General features: G+C 29.8%; 1 protein-coding gene across 1 annotated transcript in view; it reads left to right on the top strand.

Moving 5' to 3' along the window:
* Positions 1-23,164, top strand: part of LOC107449536 (uncharacterized) — a 37,454-nt gene extending 14,290 nt beyond the window's left edge. The window contains exon 2 of the mRNA XM_016065089.4: positions 21,253-23,164. Within this exon, the coding sequence (XP_015920575.1) occupies positions 21,253-21,446 (194 nt within the window). The 3' untranslated portion in view covers positions 21,447-23,164. The remainder of the gene's footprint in view (positions 1-21,252) is intronic.
* Positions 23,165-24,110: the final 946 nt, after the last annotated feature.

Below are 24,110 nucleotides of genomic sequence, written 5' to 3'. Positions count from 1 at the left end.
CTTTCGTTTTTCAAAACATCGAAATCTTCATTTGAGGATTATTTCTAACATTTTTTCAATATTTTCGTTTTTCAAAACGTCTACACTCGAATTTTTCGTTTGAGGCTAATGTCTTCCAATACTTTCGTTTTTCAAAACATCGAAATCTTCATTTGAGGATAATTTCTAACATTTTTGAATATTTTCGTTTTTCGAAACGTCATAATTGGATTTGTCCATTTAGAAAACATTGCTCCGTTGAGAGTTGTGAAAGCTGTTTGTTCTTCGTACCAAATCTCTCATCTTGTAAGGTCATTGAAATATACTCCCATGCACTTACTTAAAAGAAGGTCATTATCCACTTTTCAGCTGGCCTTTTTGACGCAGTTTATTTACATCCACGCATATAGTCTTGTTTCATCCTAACTCATCTAACAAGACTGTCTGGACCTACTTGAGGAACTGCTGGTTTCAATTCCTTTCGATAAATGGAATGCGAACTTCGTGTGGTGTTTTTCTTTTTTAAATTGAAAGCTGTTATGAAGTTTTTTATGAATAAATGTTTCTTAAACTCGATCATTTTTGAAAGAAGGGGGATTGCTAAATATTGTACAACAGGGGTGTTTGCATTATGGTATTAACCCAATAACGCCTAGCAATATAAAGTGGTCCTTATATGATATTTGGAAGATTTTTAAAAAATTTTTCGATAGGGATATATTCTATTATATTCAATACTGTCACAGAGATGCCAAATTGCTCCGGTCAGCAAATATACATTTTAAAGTGGTAGCTTATCAATTGTGATTCTTGGTTTAATAAATTCAATTTAGTAGATTTTTATCCGCCACTATTTCTAAATCGTAGGCTTATATAATTCATCACTTTATACTACTTGTGTCATACTATACCTTTTAAAAAGCAAGGAAAAATAGTCAAATATTTGCAAAATTTACTTTGTAGTTATTTACCGTTATTTTAATTATTTCAGCGTATCCGGAGCAGTTGGCATCTCTGCTGTCAAAAAAAATTGTAATTAAATTTTTTTTTTTAAATATTTTACGTGTATTTTAATTTTTTCGTCGTAGCACAATTTTTGTTGTATTTTAATCTTTAGCATAGTAAAATAATTTCGTGTAATTTCACTATTTCTGCTTCTATTTAAAGTTTCGTAGGAAACAATAAATATTCACTTTTTGTAGAAATTCAGAATTAATTAATGCCTTTTGAAAAAAAAAAATATTTAGTGGCTCAATTCGTTTTAATGAACTTACAGTGCATAAATGCCAAACCTAAATCATTTTACTCATGCGTAGTAAACCTATATAAATTTTGAAATTAGGAAAATTATATGAAAAGAATATTTAAAAAAAAAAAAAAAAAGCTCTTAGTTTTTTTTCTCTTCTTGTCCCAAGAAGAGTATAAGTATAGTTTGTCTACGTTAAGAACTCCCCCCACTACAATGTCTGAGACCGTCTGCTGCTATAGAAACAAGAATATCGCATTTCAGGGAGGGTAGCTTACTCTAGGGCTGACAGATTAGACCGAAGAAAAAGACCCCTTTCTCTCGCCGTCCCTAGCCAAAACCTGTCCTGAGCAATAACCCCACACCCCTACTTGAAATAGTTATACCTCGTTACCATAGTCACCGCGGGTTCAATTGTAAAATTCGTTTCTCCAAAGATAATCCCATTCAAAAATTAATTATTAATAAAAATTATTTTTATTATTTTGTTTAATTATGGTCGGAAAATTTTTGAATTGTAAGATATACTATTTTCTGCGTTATTTTAAAGAAAATAATTTTACAAAATTTGAGCTTAATCGGTCGAATAGTTCCGGAGAAATTAAATTCCAAAAAAGTGAGATATTTAAAATTCTACGTTGTTTATAAGCATAATATGCATGCCATTTAAGTGAGAAAAATGTACAAGCTTATAAATAGTGATGAGAATTTTTAAGAAGCAGAAACTTTCTAACGTTAATAATTTTTATTTAGCTCCATTGTCTTAGAGATAATAATAATAGCCGGCGGTAATAAATTACTAGTTACTCGCAGCAAATAAGTTATTTTCAAAACTTATTTGTACTACCTATAATCGAGAAATAAAAATAAAAATTGTAATAATTTTAATTCATATTTATTCCTCGCCTCAATTTCTGAATAAATAGGATTGTCAATGGATTTAATGAAGTATGAAAAGTGAATTCTAAGCGTTCGTGACCTCGAAAGATTTTGCCTTTTCGATTGAGTGATTACAAAACCTCTAGTTTACTGTGTCATATACATAAATTTTTGATGGAATATAAAATATATATAAAAAGTTTTATTTAGTCTTAACCACAAATGGAAAAAAATATTTTTAAAAAAAAATTTAATAATTTAGTAAAAGGAAGATTTTGAAACTTTTTTTCTTTACCAGATTTAAGCCTATAAATAACAATCCTTACGAAGTATTTTGGATTATTAAGGTCTTAAGAATGTGTTTGACAGTCTTAAGAATGTGTTTGACAGTCTTAAGAATGTATTTGACAGTCTTAAGAAAGTGTGCGATATAATTCTTTCGTTAAAAGAGTTATATTTATAGATATTATTATATTTTATAATAGAATTTTATATGTATAATAAAATATAGACAAATTTCATTATAGAATATTAATTATATATTTCCCACAAAATTTCGGAATTATTATTTTTTCTACATAACAGGGGTCTGTCCAGACATTTTGTGAAAGGTCCGTTTTTCGTGAAATTATAAAAAAATTACATTCTTTCAACCAGGGTCCGCTTTTATGAATTTGTGCAAATAGGGTCCGTTATTGCAAAAAAAAAAAAACTTTTTCAAGGAGTTTTTAAATTGTAAAGACATACAAGATTATGCTCAACACTGTAAAATTATAATTAAAAAAATTAAATTTTTAAAATAAACAACAATTGCTGCTTCTAAATTAGAGATGCAACATACAAATATTTGATATTTAGCCTATACTGCTGAACGCAGAATATTAATTTCGGACGAATAATGGAAGAATCGTCTGCCGAAGACAAAACTTAATTCGTTTACATCCATCTTTCTTGTTTTCTGCCCTGGAAAGGGTTTATTCGATTAACAAAATAATAATGAAGATAAACAAATTTGTGAAGGGTCCGATTAAAAGAAAAATCATTTTGTGAAGGGTCCGTTTTTAAGTTAAAATATTTTGTGAAGGGTCCGTTTTTTTTAAAAGATATTTTGTGAAGGGTCCGTTAACGGACCCAAATTTCTTCTAAACAGACCCCTGCATAAGAAAAGTTAAAAGTTCCAAGGTACAATACTCTTTTATAGAAATGAATTGTTAAATTATCGTTTGCAATTTGGCAATGCTTATATAAAATTCTTGACAATAACATTTCAAATTTAATTGTTTTTGACCGAATTTTTTAATTTGTTTTGACACCTTCATGCATACTTGGGTGTTGCTGTTGTTTTTATTTTTGTGTTAAGTTCATGTATTAACTCTTTTAGATATAAAATGTTAGCATACTTAATTTTTACAACTACAATATTCAACTACAATAAGATTTCTTTATTAGACTCTGTTCTAATTTTAGCCTCTTAAATATGATATAGTGTTTCTTTTTTTTTTCTTGAAATAGCCAGTCAAGAAATATGGATTCCAATTATTATTACCCATAAAAAACGTTGCAATTATTTATTTTTAACAAAAATATGCATACGGTAATTGCTAGTAGTTAAGATTTATGACAGCTTCTGAAAATTTTAGTGGCAATAAAACTTTTTTAAAATCTATACAATAGCTAGAGTCTCTCATTTTTTTTACTGTATTGTTTTTCCTTACTTTATTTATTTATTTATTTTTTTAATTTTTTGACTGGCTTTAAATCTTACTACGAACACCAGTTCTCAGTACTTAAAATACTTAGCAAATCGAATTTTTTTCCTCCTCTCCTAACAATCCCTTTCTACAAGAAAGAAAAGCGATCGATTTTAGCCATCTAGAACAGAATCAGATGAATCATTTATTTTGTGATTCTTTTTTAAGTTAGTTAATGGATGTTTTTTAATGTGTCTGGTATAGTTTAATATGAAGGTATTTATTATGCAATTCTTTTAGACACTAATTGTTTTTGAGTAAACAGTATATCATGTTAATGTTAAAGTTTATGTTTAATGCTATTTTCTCTTAATTTACAATACGCTAATTGACACACAATTATACGAAAATTTGATTTTAGCTCATATTTATTGTAACTAAAAATGAAAGACTATTGTATTCTAAATTCTCTAATTATATAATATGTTACAAATAGTTACAATATATTCAACGAAACAATAGTTGTTTTTCAGTTGTTAATCATAATTTTTTTTGATTGCCTCTGAAAAAAATGACTCTTTAAATTCTCAGTTTCAAACATTTGCTGTATTTTTATCATAGGGTAAATGTTGATTTAGCCTACTATCTGTTACTCATGTGTCGTAGGCTAATTTTAATTTATAACCGTTGTTGAACAGCCATCCCAATTTTTGGGTTCACGACTGCTAATGTTAGACTTCGTAACCTTGTAATTTTGAACCCAATCCACAAGACAAGAGAACTCATGGATCAAATATTGCTACTTCTGTGGAAGACTTTGTGATGAAACTAACCTGCATTTGCGTTTCAGTGAGGGAATAACCATGAAAACTTCCGACGGTTAGCCTGACGGCAAGGGGACTCTAGCCCATGATCCGTCTACCACTGAAAATATTTTACGTCAGCACTGTGGTCGGTGCGAGCTGGATGCAAAATTCGTATCGACCTGTCATCGCTAGGATTCGAACCCGATTCACCCCATTGAAAGGCGAGCGATCTATCCCTGGGCCATAACGGCTCTAAAAAAGCTAATTGTAAATTTCGGCTTTTTGCAATGCCTCTGACTAATTATCTAATTTCTAATAGTCTATTTAGTTTCTTCCAATTTGCCTTTTATTTTTTTAGGCTTATTACAGTATGTCTATACACCTTTAGGCTAATTAAATGTGTGAAGAATTGCTCTCGCAGACTGAATTTTCTCAGTCTTGCGGCAATTAACCTTTAATAAAGCTATTTTCAAAAAGCTTTCACTATTTTGTCTCACTGGAAACTACCTGGAATAAATCAAGCTAATTTAGAAATGAATATATTTTCTGATTATCTTAAAGACCTAAATTTGTGAGCTCACTACATTAGGCTTAAAAAGTTTCAGGCTTAATAATATTGGAGAATTTTCCTCAAGACCTAAATTTGTGAGCTCACTACATTAGGCCTAAAAAGACTCAGGCTTAATAATAATGGGCAATTTTCCGGTTAGCCCTCTGGCATTGGTTTGTGGCGCGACTGTTAGCAAAGAGCCGGATTATTCGATTAGTTTATGACGCATTCATGCTTAGACTTCTAGAAGCATGACCGTTTACGATTTTTAAACCTTACCTCTACCTACATTAGGGTGTAAACGTTTCGTTGACATGTAATTTTACCCAAAAACTGATGTCATGTCACCGGCTATTTTGTAATTGAATACGGGAGTAAAGTAAAATATTCTGAATTCCGATTTCCTGCCAAAAACGGTGACCGATGACGAGTTAACTCGTCATCGGTTAGCAACGTTTGCTCATGAAAGAACGAGTTAACACTTTCACTGCCGATCGAAATTCTTCCTAGTATTTTGTGTCGATAAAACAGATCAAGATGTAGCAAGTTGTACATCATCGTCCAACTATTTGTTTCAGAAAATACGATATTTTTCCTCGAAAATAGCGCATTGTTTATTTCAATAAAGTTATTGTGAATTTTAAAAATTAAAACAGGTGTTTAAGAAATAAAAGTTAACTTTAATTTTATTTTTATCAATTACCACTTTTCAATAATAGACACAGCATAATCACTTGTTCTCGGCTGGCACTGAACGTGTTAACTCGTCAACGGTCAACAATGTGTTTTCAAATCTCATTTAATACAGATTTTACTGTCGCTGATTACTCTCGACCGAAAACATATTTTAATTTAAAATTTTTGTAATTAATTTTTCATCATTTTTTAGTTTTCTTTTCCAAAAAAATATATATGATTTAACGAAAAATTAAAAAATTATAATTACAGCTATATTTTTGAAATCGTTTGGTTGAAAGTTTCCGTTAAAAATTCTAACCAATTCTTTGTGATTGTTTTTGAGATGAAGAGTAATTATTAGTGAGTTAAATTTAACATTAACAAGATACGGGTGTCTGACCCCCATAAAACAAACGGTTATTCATAAAAAAAAAATTTTAGAAATCACAAATTTTTGATACCTTTAAAGTTAAAGCTTAAAATAGATTTAATTCATCTATACTAGAAATAAACTGTTATAACTGAGTGTCACTTCCCGCTTCCTCTTATAGTTCGATTGATTTAAAACTTAATGCATCAATTTTATTTTAAAATTTTTTTAAAGAAATTTATTGAGAAATGAAGATATAAAAAGAATTTTTGTTTCTTGCGAGCTTTTTATGTCGAAAAAATATACTTTCTTAACTATACAGTTTAACCTCTACTCAGAAGTAATAAATATTAAAAACCTTTTTTAACTCTAAAAAACTAGTGAAGTATGAAAAAAAAATAAATGAAGCGTTCGATTTTTTTTTTTTTTTTTTTTTTTGAAATGTCAATTTACTTTTTAGTATTGAAGTTTAACGACTATTCCTTAACTCCAAAAGCAACAATTCTATTTCAAAAACATGTAAAAATATATTATTTTTAAAAAATACATAAGAAAATTATGACAATTTTTTTCCTCCAAAATTTTAACTCAACCACACTCAGCTATAATCTTTACCAAAATTAACGAAATCCATTTGTTTCATATCAAAAAGCTCTATACCAAAAATGTTTAATCTGTATTATTATTAACGCAACCACTGAGCAGTTTTTGATGAAAAAAACTGCCTTGAATATTTCATAATCAACGCTTAATTTCTTTTCAAAGTATACCAAAAGATTACACAAGCATATGAATAGTAATTTTTTTATTTTTTTTTTTGAAAAATTTCTAAATTGTTTTAGTTGATTTCATAACCAAACACTTCGATTGTAATCAATTTAAATACATTCATAGCCTAATTACTTTTTTCAAAAATATCCAAATTATTATTTATCCATACTCAAATATCTGTTTGAGATAAGCATTTGGTTTCTGTTAAAATTTCTAAAAATGGAGTGAGCTAATTACAAAGCAAAACTAAACGTTTCAAGCGCAAAATAACCCTTGCTTACTTTTCCCCCCAAAAACAAAAATCATAGTTTATTTTAATTATTATCACCCTGCAAAATTTCTGAAAATAAATGGAACTACTTTTGAAAGCAAACGCTCCAAGTTGTAAACAAATAATCGATTCTCAGATCCGAATTAATCGTAATCCATTGTAATTTATTGCATAATACGTTTAATATTGTAATAATTTTTTCATTTATTTAAGGTAAAATTATGCTTGCATGGTGAAAGCATTTTATAACTTAAATTTTCAGATTGTTTTGATCTTTCTCATTTTAATGTCCATTTACTGAAAATGATTTGTTATGTCCTTTTTTCTCTCTTCCTTATAATTATTTCGCTCTGCTGAATTTACATGTTGTAATTGCTTTAAAAACCTGTGTCGTAATAATATGTTTGCCTTCAATTAGTATCACCTGATCTTATGACGTTCATCGATTTGAATTTTTCTTCACAGAATAAACTGCATTTTTATTAATATTGGATTTTTTATCGCGCAAAACTCCTGTTTATTATTACAATAAAATGTTAACAAGGATTACAACAATAGCTATTGTATACCTTACTACTCCAAATTTTTTCGACTGTTACAAATAAAATAACAAACATTTACTATCTTATCTTATTTATATCTGTAAAATTATTTTTTTTACAATTATTATTAATAGTAATATTGAACAGATAATTAAAACTGTACAAAAACGGGCGAGCTTTTAAGACTTATATTAATTACATATCTTCCTGTTTTGTGATATATGCAGGAGGACAAACTTGGTGGAGAGATAAGGGTACGTCATACAGATTAAAAATAGCACTGGAACCCATGTCCGGAAATGTCATCGTACGCCGCTAAAGGCGCTTCCCTATTTTAAACCGTCTCTGCGCGTGCCTATGAAAAATTATTTTTATTTACCCAAATTCTCCTATTTGTAGTGTTTTCTTATAATTATTGTCAAAAATTGGTTCAGTATTGACTGTTTTATCTTAATTTAGTGGTTCGGTGACTTAACAGGACTAGGTTGCCAAATCATTAAATTACGATGAAACAGTTGTCTATTTGAATGAAATTTTCGACAATAATTAATAGAAAACATAAAATTAAGATAATTTAGATAAATAAAAGTCCATGTTCAAAGGCACGCGTAGAAGCAGTTTATAATAGGGGAAGCACCCCTAGCGGCGTACGATAACATTTCGGGTCGTGGGTTTTATGAAATTCTTATGATGTGCCCTACTATCTCTGCAAGTTTGTATCTTGCAAGTTTGTACTCTGTATCTTGCTGTTTCATAAGGATGCATTTTTTCTTATACATAAATCATTTGAATTTCAAATATTATATCGACAGGCTTTTGAATTAAAATGCTTTAAAGAAAACTTGACATTTGTAAAAACGTCTTGGATTATTTTGGTTCTTTGAATGTAAATTGAGGCATAATGACGAAAATGAACATCTAAATTCTAAACTAATGAGGAAATCAATTAAAGTAAATAAACATAGATTTTGTGTTAGATATTTTTCAAAGAAAGCTCAATTGCGACCATGACTATTTCTGGCAGACATATTCTAAAGAAAGTCTTGTAATCTAATGTTTATTCTACTTTATTATTAATTGGAAGATCTCGGTTAATTGACATCTTCTCCTAGGAAGCTCTTTAGTTCCTGAATTATCTTTGTTATTGTTTAAAGAGTGTATTCAGAAATAGGTTTCAGTTAACGATGTGTCAGTGTTTTTCTTTTAACTAACTAATTAATTATACTTTAAAGAACTTTTTTTTTTTAATGTACGATTGTTTATGCATTGAATTTGTGATTATTTTCACTTGGGTGTTTCATTTTTAGTTTTGAAATTCGAGTTTAAATTTTGTCTATAAAAGAAAAGAAAAAAAATTATTATTTGTATGAAATCTAAAATTTGATGCAAAAGTTTTTAGCTCAAAAAAAATGTACGATTTATTTCTACGAGGTTCAAAACAGACGATGAATAACATATTTTAATTCAGTACCTAAAAATGTATCGAGTTTTGGATTATATTAACGTTTTATGTTGCTCTGTGTGTTATTTTTCTTAAGCCCATCAATATTTAATTGCACCAAAACTCCATAAACACTGCGATCGTAGTTTATTTTCTTTTTAATTTTAATTGAGCTAGTATCAGCTCTTACTAGGGAAAAAATGTTTTTAGTAAATACTGTGTTAATTGACGCATTATCAATTCTGCTAGCACTTCTAACAAATTTATATATATATATATATATATATAAATATATATATATATATATATATATATATATATATATATATATATATATATATATATATATATATATATATATATATATATATATATATATATATATATATATATATATATATATATATATATACATATATACACGTGTCCGCGGATTTATCGGAAATGTCGTTGCTCTTTTTTTAGCAAATAGTGTCAAAATTACCCCCCCCCCAAAAAAAAAAAAAAAAAAAAAATAACAACCCCGAGACAACATTTGCGTTTTGAACAGAATGCGAATAGTTAATAACATTTATTCACTGAACTCAAAGTAATTTGATTACGTTCAGACTTTAAACACATAAAAAAATTTAAATATTTTATTGTTCATGACACTTAACAATCCAACATTCTCATTCCTATTTTTGACACTGAATAAATTTTACTGTCACTAAATAGTTCAACATTTTTATCAACAGAAAATTTATGGCGTGTTATGAATTAATTATTTCCAAATGTACTTCATTTTGAATCCAATAACGCACTCAATTCGTCCATTTCAAAACACGTTCTATTTTTTTTATTTATTTTTTCTTTTCTTTATCCTTGTCACTTTCTTCCATTTCAAGGAAAAACACATCAGCTTTCACTGCCTGTCTATGAAAATACTTGTACGTCAAAAGGAAGCTTTTAAAGCTCGTCTTTATTCGACGTCATCTGTTGTTTTTCAGTTTTTTGAATGCTTTCGAGTAAATGTATCTGCCTTTCTATGCGATAACGTTTTTATAGTCTCATTATTTGATTGTTTTTAGTCCTTTAATTGAATTCATTATTTTCTCTAATCCATTTGTTTTTTTTATGAACAGATGTGTGTTTTTCTCTCCGTGCTTCTTTATTTTTTATGAACAATGTAAAGGCGACTTAGCTGACTTCATTCAACATTGACATGTTATGGGTTTACGACTACCAATGCTCAACTCGTAGCCTTGTAATTTTGAACCCAATTCAGAAGACAAGGGAACTCCTGGATCGAGTATTGGGAGAAATATGCCTTCGTAGAGGACTTTTTGATGGAGCTAACCCGCATTCGCGTTACATGGAGAGGAAAACCACGAAAATTACCCACGGTTATCCTGACGGCAAGGGGCGCACACTCTATGGATTAAAAGTAATAGAGAAAATGTTTTTCAATTAACAAATACAAATTGCTTGGGTTTTCAGTTTTGGATTTGCGTTTCTTGAAATAATTGACACGCTGAAAAAAAAGTTGCAGATCAAATTACATTAAAAAGTATTGCCTCTTAGGTTGCTAGTATTTTTTTACCTTAAAATCCATTTTGACGGTTAAATTGTACGGAACAAGATTCTGATATACCGTAATTTATGCATCGATATCTACTGTAATCAATTTTTTAGGTTTACGACTACTAATGTTCAACTCCGTAGCTTTGTAATTTTGAACCCAATTCAAAAGTCAAGGGAACTCAATCGAGTATTGGGTGAAATTTGCCTTCGTGGAGGACTTTTTGATGGAGCTAACCCACATTTGCGTTACATGGAGAGGAAGACCACGAGAACCTCTCACATTTAGCCTGATGGCAAGGGGAATGTAACCCATGATCCGTCTACCACTGAGGATATTTCACTTTAGCACTGTGGTCGGTGCAAGCCGGATGCGGTATTCGTATCAACTGGAACTCGAACTCGGTTCGCCTCATTGGAAGGCGAACGCTTTATTCCAAGAGCCATAAGAGCTTTTTTTTTTCTTTAATATGTTTAGTGTGACTAAATGCGCTTTTATGCAAAAAGTACTGTATTTTTTCCCCATTTATGTGAGTATCAACTTATATTTTTAGGGCACTGTTCTCAAATGTGTTTGCTGGCGAAATGTCTAAAATAAAGTATAAAAGCCACCCAACCGGTGTGGTGGGTCAAGTCTGCTTTCGACGGCTTTGGCCGGGGTTCGTTTCCCTAGAACTGCTTTATCTCCAAATTGTATTAATGGCTCAACACCACCCCCCCCCTCTTGGTCACAGTGATAAAATATTTACTTAAAATGTTTGTTTGTTTTTTTTTAAATTTAGAAACAATAATGAACTTAGTAAATTTTTCTAAGTTGCTTTAAAGTGGCAAACGAAAAACTTTTTTCCTTGACGTTATTATTTTCTTAAATAATAAAAAGCTATTCGAGTGAATATTAACAATGAAATAAACTATTTTTGTTTACCTCTGACTCTAGTATCTAAAAATAAAAGGTATTGTTCTGAAAGTTGTTTCATGACCGCAAGCCATAATCTCTGTTCTTAGAAAGATAAAAATGCGATGCTATTATTGACTATCGAAGTTTCAGTATTTCTTTCGGATTACTAAAAATGATTCACTTCCCGAATTAGTGGAATATTTCCGAGGACTTCATCCAGCGAATGTGTTGTACTCGGAATTCATGAACATCTTTTTGACTGTTTCGTGACAGATTTACGCAAGACGAATTGTCTTTTTAAGACAATTCTTTGACTGGGTTTATAACAAAGAAGTCACTTGACCTTTTCATATCTAACTTCCGGATTTCTAAAGGCTCATCGGAAGAATATTCTAAATCGGTTTTCTCATAGGTTTGATAGAAATGGAGTTTTAGTTGTTTTTATTTTATTTATTGTTTTTTTACTGGCATGCTGTTGTAGATATGTTGTCCCTTTACGCATTTGTATGTCCCAGTACCTTTTTTTTCTCACAACATGACGAGGGTCAATATAGGAAAAATTGAGGTCTGTTAACGGACCCTTCACAGAAATGTTTATCGTTAAAACGCAATCTTCACATCATTGTTTATCGTTAAATCGGAACCTTCACAGCAATATTTATCATTAAAATGGAACCTTCTCAAAATATTTTATTGCAAGGATACGTAGTTGTAATATTCATGATTAAAAAAATAATTTGTTTTTATTATCAGCTATTTGACCTAAATATTCCTGATTTCTATGAGTGTTCAGGTTCGAAACATGCAATTTTAACGAAACAAATACGAATTTTAAAGTAATCAATTTTAAGAATCAAAGATTTGGATTTTCTATCCAACATCTTTTATTCTAATGCTAGAAAATAATAACGCTTTTGTTATTTTTAGTGATGATAGAACTTAATAAAATTTTTAGTTTTCTATGCTTATTACAATCAGCCTACATGCCTTTGGCTGTTTAGAAAATGTGTAAGTAATTACTCAAACTGAATTTACTTAAGGTTTTTTGCTATATATCTTTAATAAGCTATTTTCAATAAACCTTTTATAACTGGCATTGAACTGCGGACACAATTCTAAGTTTACAACTTTCAATGTTCAACTCCGTAGCCTTGCAATTTTGAACTCAGCCCAGACAACAAGGGAACTCTTGGATCAAACATTTAAACAAACTACTCTTCGTGAAGGACTATTTGATGGAACTAACCCGCATTTGCGTTGCATGGAGAAGAAAAACCACGAAAACCTCCCATGGTTTGCCCGATGGAAAGGGTATTCTAACCCATGATCCGTCTACCACTGAGGATATTTTACGCCAGCACTGTGGTCGACGCGAGCCGAGAGCAGAATTCGTATCAACCAGCCACCGTTAGGATTCGAACCTTGTTCACCTCATTGTTAGGTAAACGCTCTATCCCCTGAACTATCACGGCTCTTTCATAAGCCTTGACAAATCTGAGATTATTGCTAACTGCTTGAAGTAAATCAGGCTAATTGAGCAATGGATATTTTCTAATTAGTGTAAGGGAGTCGCGGTGGCTCGGGGGCATAGAACATTCGCCTCCCAATGATGTGTTTCAGCTACGAATCCCACGGTGGCTGGTTAATACGAATTCTGCTCGCGGCTCGATCGACCACAGAGCTGACGTGAAATATTCTCAGTGGTAAACGGATCATAAGTTAGAATCCCCTGGTCATCGGGCTAACCGTGAAAGGATTTTGTGGTTTTTCCTCTCCAAGTAGCGCTAATTCTGGTTAGTTCTATCAAAAAAGTCCTCCTCGAAGGCCAGGATGTGCTATAATGCACTGCTTCTATGGAAATACAATCAAAATATAAACGGGGGAAAAATCATTGTGTTTATTCAATTGTTTATTTTCTTAAATCTTAATCTTTCTTAAACATTTAATCAAAAATAAAATAATTTCATAAAATAAGCATTACTTTTTTAGAACGGAAACGTATGTTAAAGCTTATTGAGACATTTTATTTATTTTTTGTTCGCTTTTTTTTTCTAATTAAATTTTGAATTTCGTGTTTTATCTTATTTTCTGCAAAATAATTTTTTTTTAAAAAAAGACAAAACATTTAAGGATTTGTAGACTAAGATTACAATTGTTGAAATTGCCTTATGATTATAGTTAGCTTTCACATCGCAGTTTTTTTAAAAACAAGATAAAATTAAAGTTTAGTTCCTTAGCGTAACCAAGAGTTAAAAGGATGAATGTTTATCAATGAATGACGTTATCATTCGGTTCCGATGATTATTAGTGTTTTCTGTTTTTAACAATTAGTTGGTTCGTCATTAATTCACTTGCTGCGCAGTATTTCTCTAATTTCATGACTCGTATGTGTTAACCATCAAGTTGCACATCTGATTGCTTTCATGATAAAAATATTTCTTTCGCTGATTTGAATTGTAAGAAATTTTTTAATCGCAGTCTAGCATTTTAAAAAATCATTCATTTTAATATTGACGGTTATTGGGCACATTTCATGCAATGACGAAAGTAAATTCACTTACTGTAATAATTTGTGATTTATTACAGTAATATGTGGTGTAATATATGTAAAAAAAATAATAATAATAAGTGTGAAATAATAATAATATATAAAAAAGAAATTTAAAAACTTATTTTAAAAATATTTGAAGGAATAAGTATTTCAAAATAATAAAGCCTGCAATTTTAAAAAACAAATGTTTTGAAAAAAAATATGAAGTATGCTATGTAAACCCTTTGACGCAGATTTTTTATTAAACATATTTTTCATACTTCTTTCTTTATTTTGTATTAAATTAGATCGAAATAAGTTTAAAATATTATGTTTAGCATTTTAATAATTTATGGTTATGAAATACTGCACATCTTCGGTGTCTTTTTTTTTCTTTTGTGTGTATCTGTTAAAGGTAAAATTTTCCAAACACAGCGTACTTCCTAACAGTAATTTTTCAAATTGGCACTCTTTTGCAGTTATTTAGATATAAGAAAAACAGTTATTAATCATTGAAGTTTCTTTAATTCTCAAAAACAATTGATACCTTTTTGAATATGAAGAAAAAAAATTTCAAATTACTTTTTTTGGATTATATTATTTAGTACCGATAATTTCGATAATTTGATGCATTTTTTTTTTTTAGTAATTATTAAACTTTTATAATTAAAAAATGCTGAAATATATTTTTGTTTGTAATTAGACTGTCAGAATATATATATATAAAGGACACTGTTGTCCCATCTGCGTCAAAGGGTTAATAGTTTGAATGATATCAATAAGTCGACAAAATTCTTATTTTCGTAGCTCAGTAAATTAATTCCGTCAACAACAAAAAAATAATTCTAAATTTTTTTTATGCCAAATTTTAAAATTTTGTATTTATTTCAACGTTATTAAATTATTTGTTTATATTTTTTTAATGAATTTGTAGTTCTTTATTACCCGATGTAATTCCCTCGAAACATTACCCCCCCCCCCCCTCGTGATAGAAGTAAACTTATACAAACTCAAAGCTTTCGCTATCCAAATATTTAAACATTTCCTCTTTTTTTTTTTTTCCTTTGTTTTCTCGGAGGGTTAATTTGTTCGCTTTTATTCTCAAAACCTTTTAGTAAAATTAAAAACTCCTTTTTGCTACATTTTAACAAAAACTATTTTTTTTACTTAGTTTTACGTTCCATTAGTTATATTAGCATGCTTCCCGCGATTCCAATATATTGCTACTTTTTTTTTTCTTCCATTTCAATGATGTATACGTGCAAAACATATTTACCTGCTGATTCACTTCGCCTATATCAAGTATTGTAAAAACGATTTTGATAAAAAAAAAAATAACAAAATGTTCTTATTGTTGTGTTTAACTATTGAAATATGTTAATACAGTTTATTTGTCAAATTTTTTCATGAGATTAAAGCAAAATTTTTGCTTTGTGCAAATTTATACAGCGAACTTGGACTAAATTATTCAATTTAAAGGGTATTTGATAAAATTATATTCGAAATTTTTTTTGTTTTTTAAAATTGATATTGATGCTACCAAATATGACTGATTGTAAGCTCCTTTTTAGTTTGATCTTTTTAAAAAAAAAAACTTTACGTGTAATTTTTTTTAAATTCATTTTTCGTTTTCTTTAAACTCAAATGGAAAAACAAAAAATATCGCTACTGTATTTTCCTTCATAAAGTTTATTCATTTAAATCAGTAAACATTAAATTTATAATTGATAATAGTACGCAGATTCAACAAAAAGTATGTGTCTAACATTTTGTGCATTATTAAAATTTTGTTAGTTCTTTTTTAATATTTTTTTTAATTTTTTATTTTAATAAAGTATTTGTGTGGGAAGTAATCCTATTTTTTATTTTAATAAAGTATTTGTGTGGGAAGTAATCCTATTTTTTTTTAATAAAGTATTTGTGTGGGAAGTAATTATAATTAATAATTTGTTACGTGAACTTTTAAATAAATTGTTAATTTTTTTTCCAACCCACGTACTGCTGATATTTTTAACCCTTTTTTTACATACTATTTATTTTAATTTAGTTTATCTAATGTTACTTGTTTCTACGTTTGTAACCTACGAAAGAAATAATAATAATAAAGTAATTCAAGGTACAAGATCACATTTACGTTGCTATTTATTTATTATGTTTTTCTGTTGTTTTTTTTAAGAGGTAAGCCTAAACAAATACAAAGTAACAAACTCACAATAGTTATAAAAATAGAATATTCTCTAAAAGCATAATTTTATACGACGACGGTGCCGTTAAAAAAACAGTCTTAAAATCAACGAAAAAAAAATTATGTTTGTTCGTTGAGCCCAAACAAACTCACTCTCATGACAGTTATAAAAATAGATTACTATTCTCTAAAAAACGTTATTTCATATGACTACTTTGCCTTCGAAAAATAGCCTTCAAATTAATGAAAAAATCTATATATATCTTTGCATTTTTATCTTTCATGAGCAACACTCACTTACAAACTCACTCTCATGACAATTATAAAAATAGATTACTATTCTCTAAAAAACGTTATTTCATATGACTACTTTGCCTCCGAAAAATAGCCTTCAAATTAATGAAAAAATCTATATATATCTTTGCATTTTTATCTTTTATGAGCAGCACTCACTTACAAACTCACTCTCATGACAGTTATAAAAATAGATTACTATTCTCTAAAAAACGTTATTTCATATGACGACGTCGCCTTCGAAAAACAGCCTTAAAACCAACGGGGGAAAAAGTATATGTTTGCACATTTTTATAAGCCCAAACAAACTCACCCTCACGACCATTTAAAAATAGAATATTCTCTAAAAAGTGTTATTTCTCATGATGACGACGCCTTTGAGAAACAGCCTCAATATCAATAGGAGGAAGAAAAAAAATATCTTAGCATATTTTTATGAGCCCTAAACAATGTCACTACAGTTATAAAAATAGCATATTATTCTCTAAAAAGCGTTTCTTCATATGACTATAAAACTTTCTAGAAACAGCGTTCAACTATTCATATTATTTTCATAACTTACCGCATTAATTCCGAACAAAAATGGAAAACAGAACAAATATTTGTCTCCCTCAAATCAGTTTTTCTCATTCCTCCCATACAGCTACATCTTTCTACAGCCTGAACATATACATTGGAATCTTAAGTAAAGAAATAAATCTTAAGAAAGAAAAGGAATAGAAAGAAAATCGTCCAGATAAAATCTTAAGGGAAAAATGTCTTTTTTAGCTCCATCGAAGCAGACGAGATTATCCTTGATGGGGGCCCCTTTCCGGAACTTTTCCCTCTGTTGACAGATGGTTTGAGAAACGGCAGATTGTTCGGCCTTACTTCCGATTGGAAAAAAGTTTAAATATAAAATAAATATTTCCCCCGCCCCTTCTGCCATTTTGGCATCTATGGCGTTATGGGGAGAATAGTACAATATACGTGTAATCATTGTCTTTTTTTTTTTTTTTTTAACGCGGTTAGGTTTTATTTTTGGCGGTACCGCGAGTTTATAAACAGTTGTGAAACAAAAATTCATTTCGTTTTTTTGTGACAGTGATTATTTTTTTAATGTTTGTGAATTACATATTAGCTATATCAGGGTGCGTAGCGTTTTTAAAAAGTGCTTAAAGGTACTTATTTTCGATTATCGTTTTATCTTTTTTTATTGGATGTTTTTAAAAAGTGCTTAATTTTCCTTTCTTTTTTTTTCAAAATGAGATTTTTCCTTTACCATGTTGATTTTCGCTACGAATTATACAAAAAGACACAGTTCACATTGTTCTATTCAGCATTTTCAGAATTAATTCTAACCCTAGTCAATCTACTGCTGTCTGTATGTCTGTCTGTCGGCGTCTATGTTCGGCACCTAGTCAATGTCTGTCCGTAGCGTATGAAAGCACCATTCGTTTTACATGGTTCAAAATTTCATGATTTTTGACAATTGTCAAAAACAATGCCAAAAGATTTTTTTTTTCTTCGAGATGACGGTTATAACAAAATAAAACTAAATTGTCAAAAACTTTCCAACCTTGCCTAATTATGATATATTTTTAAAGTGCTTAAAAATATTTTTAGAGTGCTTGAAAAGTGCTTAAAAGGTGCTTATTTTTTGTTGAATAATTTGACTACCCGCCCTGTATATGTATTTTATAACCGGCGTTGAAAAACCGGCCCAATTCTGAGTTTACGTCGATCAATATTCAACTCTGTAGCCTTAGAATTTTGAACCCAATCTGGAAGACAAGGAAACTCCTGAATCAAGCATTGGAACAAATTAGTCATTGTAAAGGACTTTTTGATGGGAGTAACCCGCATTTGTGTTGCATGAAGAGGATACCACGAAAATCTCCCATGATTAGCAAGGCGTCAAGGGAATTCTAACCTATAATCCGTCTACCACTTAGGATATTTTGCGTCAACACTGTGGTTGATGCGAGCCGGGAGCAGAATTCGCATCAACCAGCCACCTCTAGGATTCGAACCTGGGTCACATCATTGAGGGGCGAACGCTCTATCCCCTGAGTCACCGCGACTCGTATTAATTATTTTATAGTATAAATTAGCAGTGTAAATTTTTTTTGGAAGAGGTCCAGAGAATTTTTTTTTTATTTAGGTTTTAGATGCCACCATAAATTCCGTTTTTATACCAATTAATATAAACTTAATCTTCCTGTAATGTAAAAACAATATCAATTTGTTTTAAAAACAAATTACATACGTCTTATAATTGAATGTAAATACATGTATATTATAATTATATTGTATAATGTTTACAAGAATATGTATGTTTGCAATTGAAAAAGTAAACTACATCATGTTTTTTTTTTTTTTTTTTTTTTTTTTTTTTACTCCCCCAAAGAGTGAAGGTATAAAATTTTATTTATTTTTATCTAAAACCACTCATTAAAATAATTATCTTACTAATTCTTCATTTCGCCTAAGGAAATATTGTCTTATAAATTACTTTAATTGTCAATTACTTCAAAATCTTACAGATTTCTTTCAAGTAAAAATATTTTTCAAATTAAACTGGCTGTTATGTTTGAAATTAATGTCTTTTTTTATTTATTTATTCATTATTTTCGTTTATCGATCTATTTAAGGGTTTACGTCTAAATCAATTTAAGAAGATAGATAAATATTTTTCGATGTTACATAATCAAGAAATCACTCTCCATTGAATATATGATTGTAAATAAACAAGATTTCTATTGTTACTAAATCTACTATTAATAGGTTTTTTTTTTCTTCTTAAGTAGACTTATACTTTTTTTAAAAATTTTTAAAAAAGAGGAAGATTCAAGTAGCAACAAAGATTACGTATGATGCAAAAAAAAAATTTTTTTTTAAACTTAATTTGAAGAGGTGATTGGATAAAGGTTTTAACAAGGAGTTTGAGTTATCTTGCTTTGAATTTTATTGAATTTGAATTTTTTTTTTCCCGATAGATACAGACTATATCTTGTCTTTATCGAGCTTCCGCTAATTTTTCTATATATCCTTAATACTTACTTAAACTGTTCGTGTCCTAGTGTTTTCACTCTTGACGTTCATTTCTCATTTATTTAACCCGTTCCGAACGTATTTTGTTTACAATCAATGCTACTGTAACTAGTAACTGAGGCCAACCATACAGTTTGAGTTGTGGTGGCTCAGGGGATAGAGCGCTCGCCACCCAATGAGGTGACCCGGATGCGTATTGGCAAAACATACCGTAGATTGTAAAAGGGTTGGCGAAAATTTCTATCGGTGTTAAAGGAGCGTCTCGCAAATCGCCAAACAGCTGTGTGCTTATGTTTTTGTTTTGTTTTTGGTATCACGTATCTATCATTCACCAAGTTACATGTGGGTGTGACATTTCAGAGTTTCAAATAAGCTGATCTTAATCAGATTCTTCTGCATTAAATGAAATATAAAGCGTATTTTTTTGTTATAGCTCCGACATAATCGTTTGTATTTGTTAACATAATTGTGTTTATTAGCGTTGATTCGAATCCCAGCAATGGTTGGTTCATACGAATTCCGCACACTGCTTGCGCAGACCACAGTGCAGACGTAAAATATCTTCAGTGGTAGACGGATCACGGGTTAGAGTCCCCTTGCCGTGAGGCTAACCATGGAAGTTTTTCGGTGTTTTCCTCTTTATGTAAAGTAAATGCGGGTTAGTTCTATCAAAAAATCCTTTACGAAGGCAATATTTCTTCCAATACTTGAGGAGTTCCCTTGTCATCTCGATTGGGTTCAAAATTACAAGATACTTCCGAGTTGAAAATTGGTAGTTGTAAATTCAAAATTGAGTCGGCTGTTCAACGACTATTATAAAAAATTTAAAAAAAAAAAAAAAAAAGCATACTACTAATAAGGGTTCTAGCCATAGATGGCGCCACTGGAAAACAAGAACAATCTCACCCCTCCGCCTTAACAAGCATACGCAACAACAACTAATAAGGGTTAATTCGGTAACGGAAAAATACTTTCTTGTGTTACTCATCGATTCCAAATGCACTTGAAACCTTCTTCTACTCAAAAAAAAAAAAAAAAAAAAAAAACACTCAGCCATGGTCACGTAGTGCCTTTTTCCTTTGAGATCTCCGAAATTTAAAGATTAAACGGAAGAAATTAATGTTGTATAGTTAAATTGAGGCTAAGCTCCCCTCTGTTCAGTGAGAACTAGTAACGAAAGTAAACGTATAAGTTTGTTTTTTTTTTTCACTCAACTTAGCCGACTTCAGCCTATTCTTGGATGATTTGGTGATTATTTCAAAATGGCTGTTCGTCAAAATTTTGGCGCCAATTAGTCAAATCTATTGCCAAGTGTCTGGTTACTTTCACCATCAGTTCTCAATGAACAGAGTAAAAAATCGTTCCGCGAGAAATTTTTCAAAATTTCATCATCTCATCCTCAATTATTTCCAAAAGTGTTACTTTGTACCTTCTTCCTCTAATAACCTCATTTCATATGTTTACAAATTTGCATTAAACTATCAAATGTGTCAATTTTGAAATTAATAACTACAATTTTATATTTTAGGACCCAATATTTCTACGGCCGAATCTCTGCGCAGCCCAACGGATTACATGAATAGTTTAGCCACCTGGGATCGATGTCAATCTATTGATGACGTATTTGAAAAGAAAAGGCGATCTGTTTGGACCCTAGACATTTTTGACAACCTCACCTCCAATGGAACAAAAAGCAACGTAAAGACAAGTTTTGCCACATGAAAGATCCCTATGACTTAAACTGGACATTCCACCTTGAGTACTACCAGAACAAAGCCCTTTGGTGCTCTTGAAGCTGTTACCTCTGATTGAGATACATCCTTTTCAAGCTACTTAACACTTTTAGTGCTCATTTTTTTCATCCACCATAGATCACAAAGAAATTTAATCTAACATGACTGATTATTTGTTCCCATTCATTGATCATATGTATTAAGATAGGACTATAATTAGTTTCTCCTTTTAACAAATTTGTAAATAGTTTTATTTAAAATTTTTAAAAGTTCAAACATTGTATTCTTGAGATTAGTTAGTCATAATTTGCTAAGCAAGATTTATGGAACGTCTTCTCTATAAATTTTTTATAAACATTAAAAATTTTTAGTGCTTTTGAATTTCATTCTCTTCCAAATTCGACAGTTAATTCTATTCTTGAGATTAGTTAGTCACAATTTACGAAACGAAATTTGTGGATTAAGTTCTCTATAATTTTTTTAAAAACAAAAATTTGTAATACTTTTTTGTGAACTTTTCTCACTTTTTCTTTAACTTTATAAGTCCAATTTATTCTATTATTGAGATTAGACATAATTTACTAAGACTCATGGAATGCATTCTCTAATTTTTTCAATAACTTTTAATAATTCTTAACAATATGTACAAAGCATATCCCACTTTAAATTTCCAATTATGACAATTTATTGCATTCTTGGGATTAGTTATAATTTTCTGAGCAAGATTTATGTAACTAGTTTTTTAGCATTTTAAAAAAAAAAAATTATAACTTTTAATAATAACTGAACTAATTGATCTGAGTATATACTGCTTTATATTCTTAAAATAAAGCAACAGTTCCTTGTATTCTTATGATGATTAAGATTTGCTGTGCAAGATTTTTTTAAACAACTTCTCCATGATTTAAATAAATTTAATACTTATGAACTACTTTCAAATTCTATTCCGTCTTGTATACAATTAAATTTTAAAACTATTTATTAAAAATGACTAATTGCCAAATGTTATTTAATAATGAGCACAATATTAACACTTTTTAAATGAAAAGTTGAGCTTTAAAAATATACTTAATGTCTCAAATTTCCCCTTTTGTATATACTTAATTTTTAAACACTATTTGTATTGATGTCTGTCTGATTATTTGTTTCATTATAAATTATGCGACTTTAATAAATTAACCAAAGAAAAAATTCTATTAATTAAAGATTTATATTTATTGTAATTTGTGAAATATAAAATCATAGTGTATATACATATTTTATCTATGCAAATGTTATTGCTCAAACAAATGAGCTATAAATTTAATCATCGCTAATGAAAAACCTATAGTATATTAATGAAAGCTCTGATTCTGTGATGATGAATGATATTAATCTTATCATTGTTCCTTTCTCTTCATTAAATATAAAAGCATGTATTTTTCTCTTCTTTTTTTTTCACTTTCCCTAATAACCCTTTTTCTAGTAATTGATATAAATATAATGATGTACTAATTTGATTTGTGAAAGAATGCTGAGAACTTTTCTTCCTAACTTTATAATTTGCTGTTTAAAACTATGAAATTACTTAAGTATGAAAAGATATTTACTGTACATAGTTTATGACTTAATTGGCCAAATTTGTTTTTCTTCCAAATCCATGTAATGTGTATGTCTGAAATAAAGATGTGACTATGAGATTTCGAAATAAATGTTCTAGTTTAGTAATATGTTTCCTGTGTTATATTTTTTATGTTTCTAATTAAAGTGTTTGAAGAAATCTTAATGATAAGCTACATTTTTAAAGTGAACGTTTTTTAAGGCCTGTTTTCATGAAAAACACTGATTTCCATGTAGGTGATAAATTGCTTATGTGTATTCTGTTATCTGATTGAAATACATAAAACTTAAGTACAGTTTGATGCAAGAATGTCACCTTAAAAAGCATTACTTATCATTTTGCTCCAAACCTTTAATATATAAGTTATTCGAATTTTTTTTAAAGGCGTTACGAGTAAAAAAATATGACTCTTATTTCTTTTTTTAAATCAAACAGGTTTGGATGCTTAACATTTAACATAAATTGCATATATAATTAACATAACATTAACATAAATTGCTATACGTACTATGAAAAGAATGGGCCTTGTCGGTAGGGCGCTGGGCCCATGTCCGAGAGTTCGTGGGTTCGAACCCCGCCGGCCAAAGACTCCCCGTGTAGTATAGTGACTGATGCACGTTAAATCTGTCGAGTCGCAAACGTCCTCCACGTTCCCATAACAAATCAATACCTCTAGGGGTACTGGATTGGAGATCGATCGTTCTCAGATTCAGGTCAAAATTACGATCTGTGGATGTATGAATGGGTCCGCCCTATACCGAGTGTGAGGTATGGTGTGGCAGAAGTCGAATTCTTGGCCATAGATGGCGCCACTGAAAAACAAGAAACGCACTCTCGGCTTTAAATTTGCTCGGTTTCACCAAGCAGGCTTGCCCATGTGACATTAGAAACAACAACTATGAAAAGAGTGAATCACGGCGCTTGCCATTATTTTATGTTCCAGTACGCCTACACTAACTATTAAAACAATACTTTCTATTGCTTTTTGCATCAAAATTCATGGTCGAAATCTAATAAAATTTTTATTATAGTACCAACAGTGAACTTCTATGA

This window comes from Parasteatoda tepidariorum, chromosome 12 (assembly GCF_982258835.1).
Source record: "Parasteatoda tepidariorum strain Cologne lab strain chromosome 12, Ptep-v5.0, whole genome shotgun sequence".
NCBI classification, from domain to species: Eukaryota; Metazoa; Arthropoda; class Arachnida; order Araneae; family Theridiidae; genus Parasteatoda; species Parasteatoda tepidariorum.
Note: the sequence above shows the minus strand (reverse complement) of the source record. Positions and strands in the feature narration are given on the sequence as shown.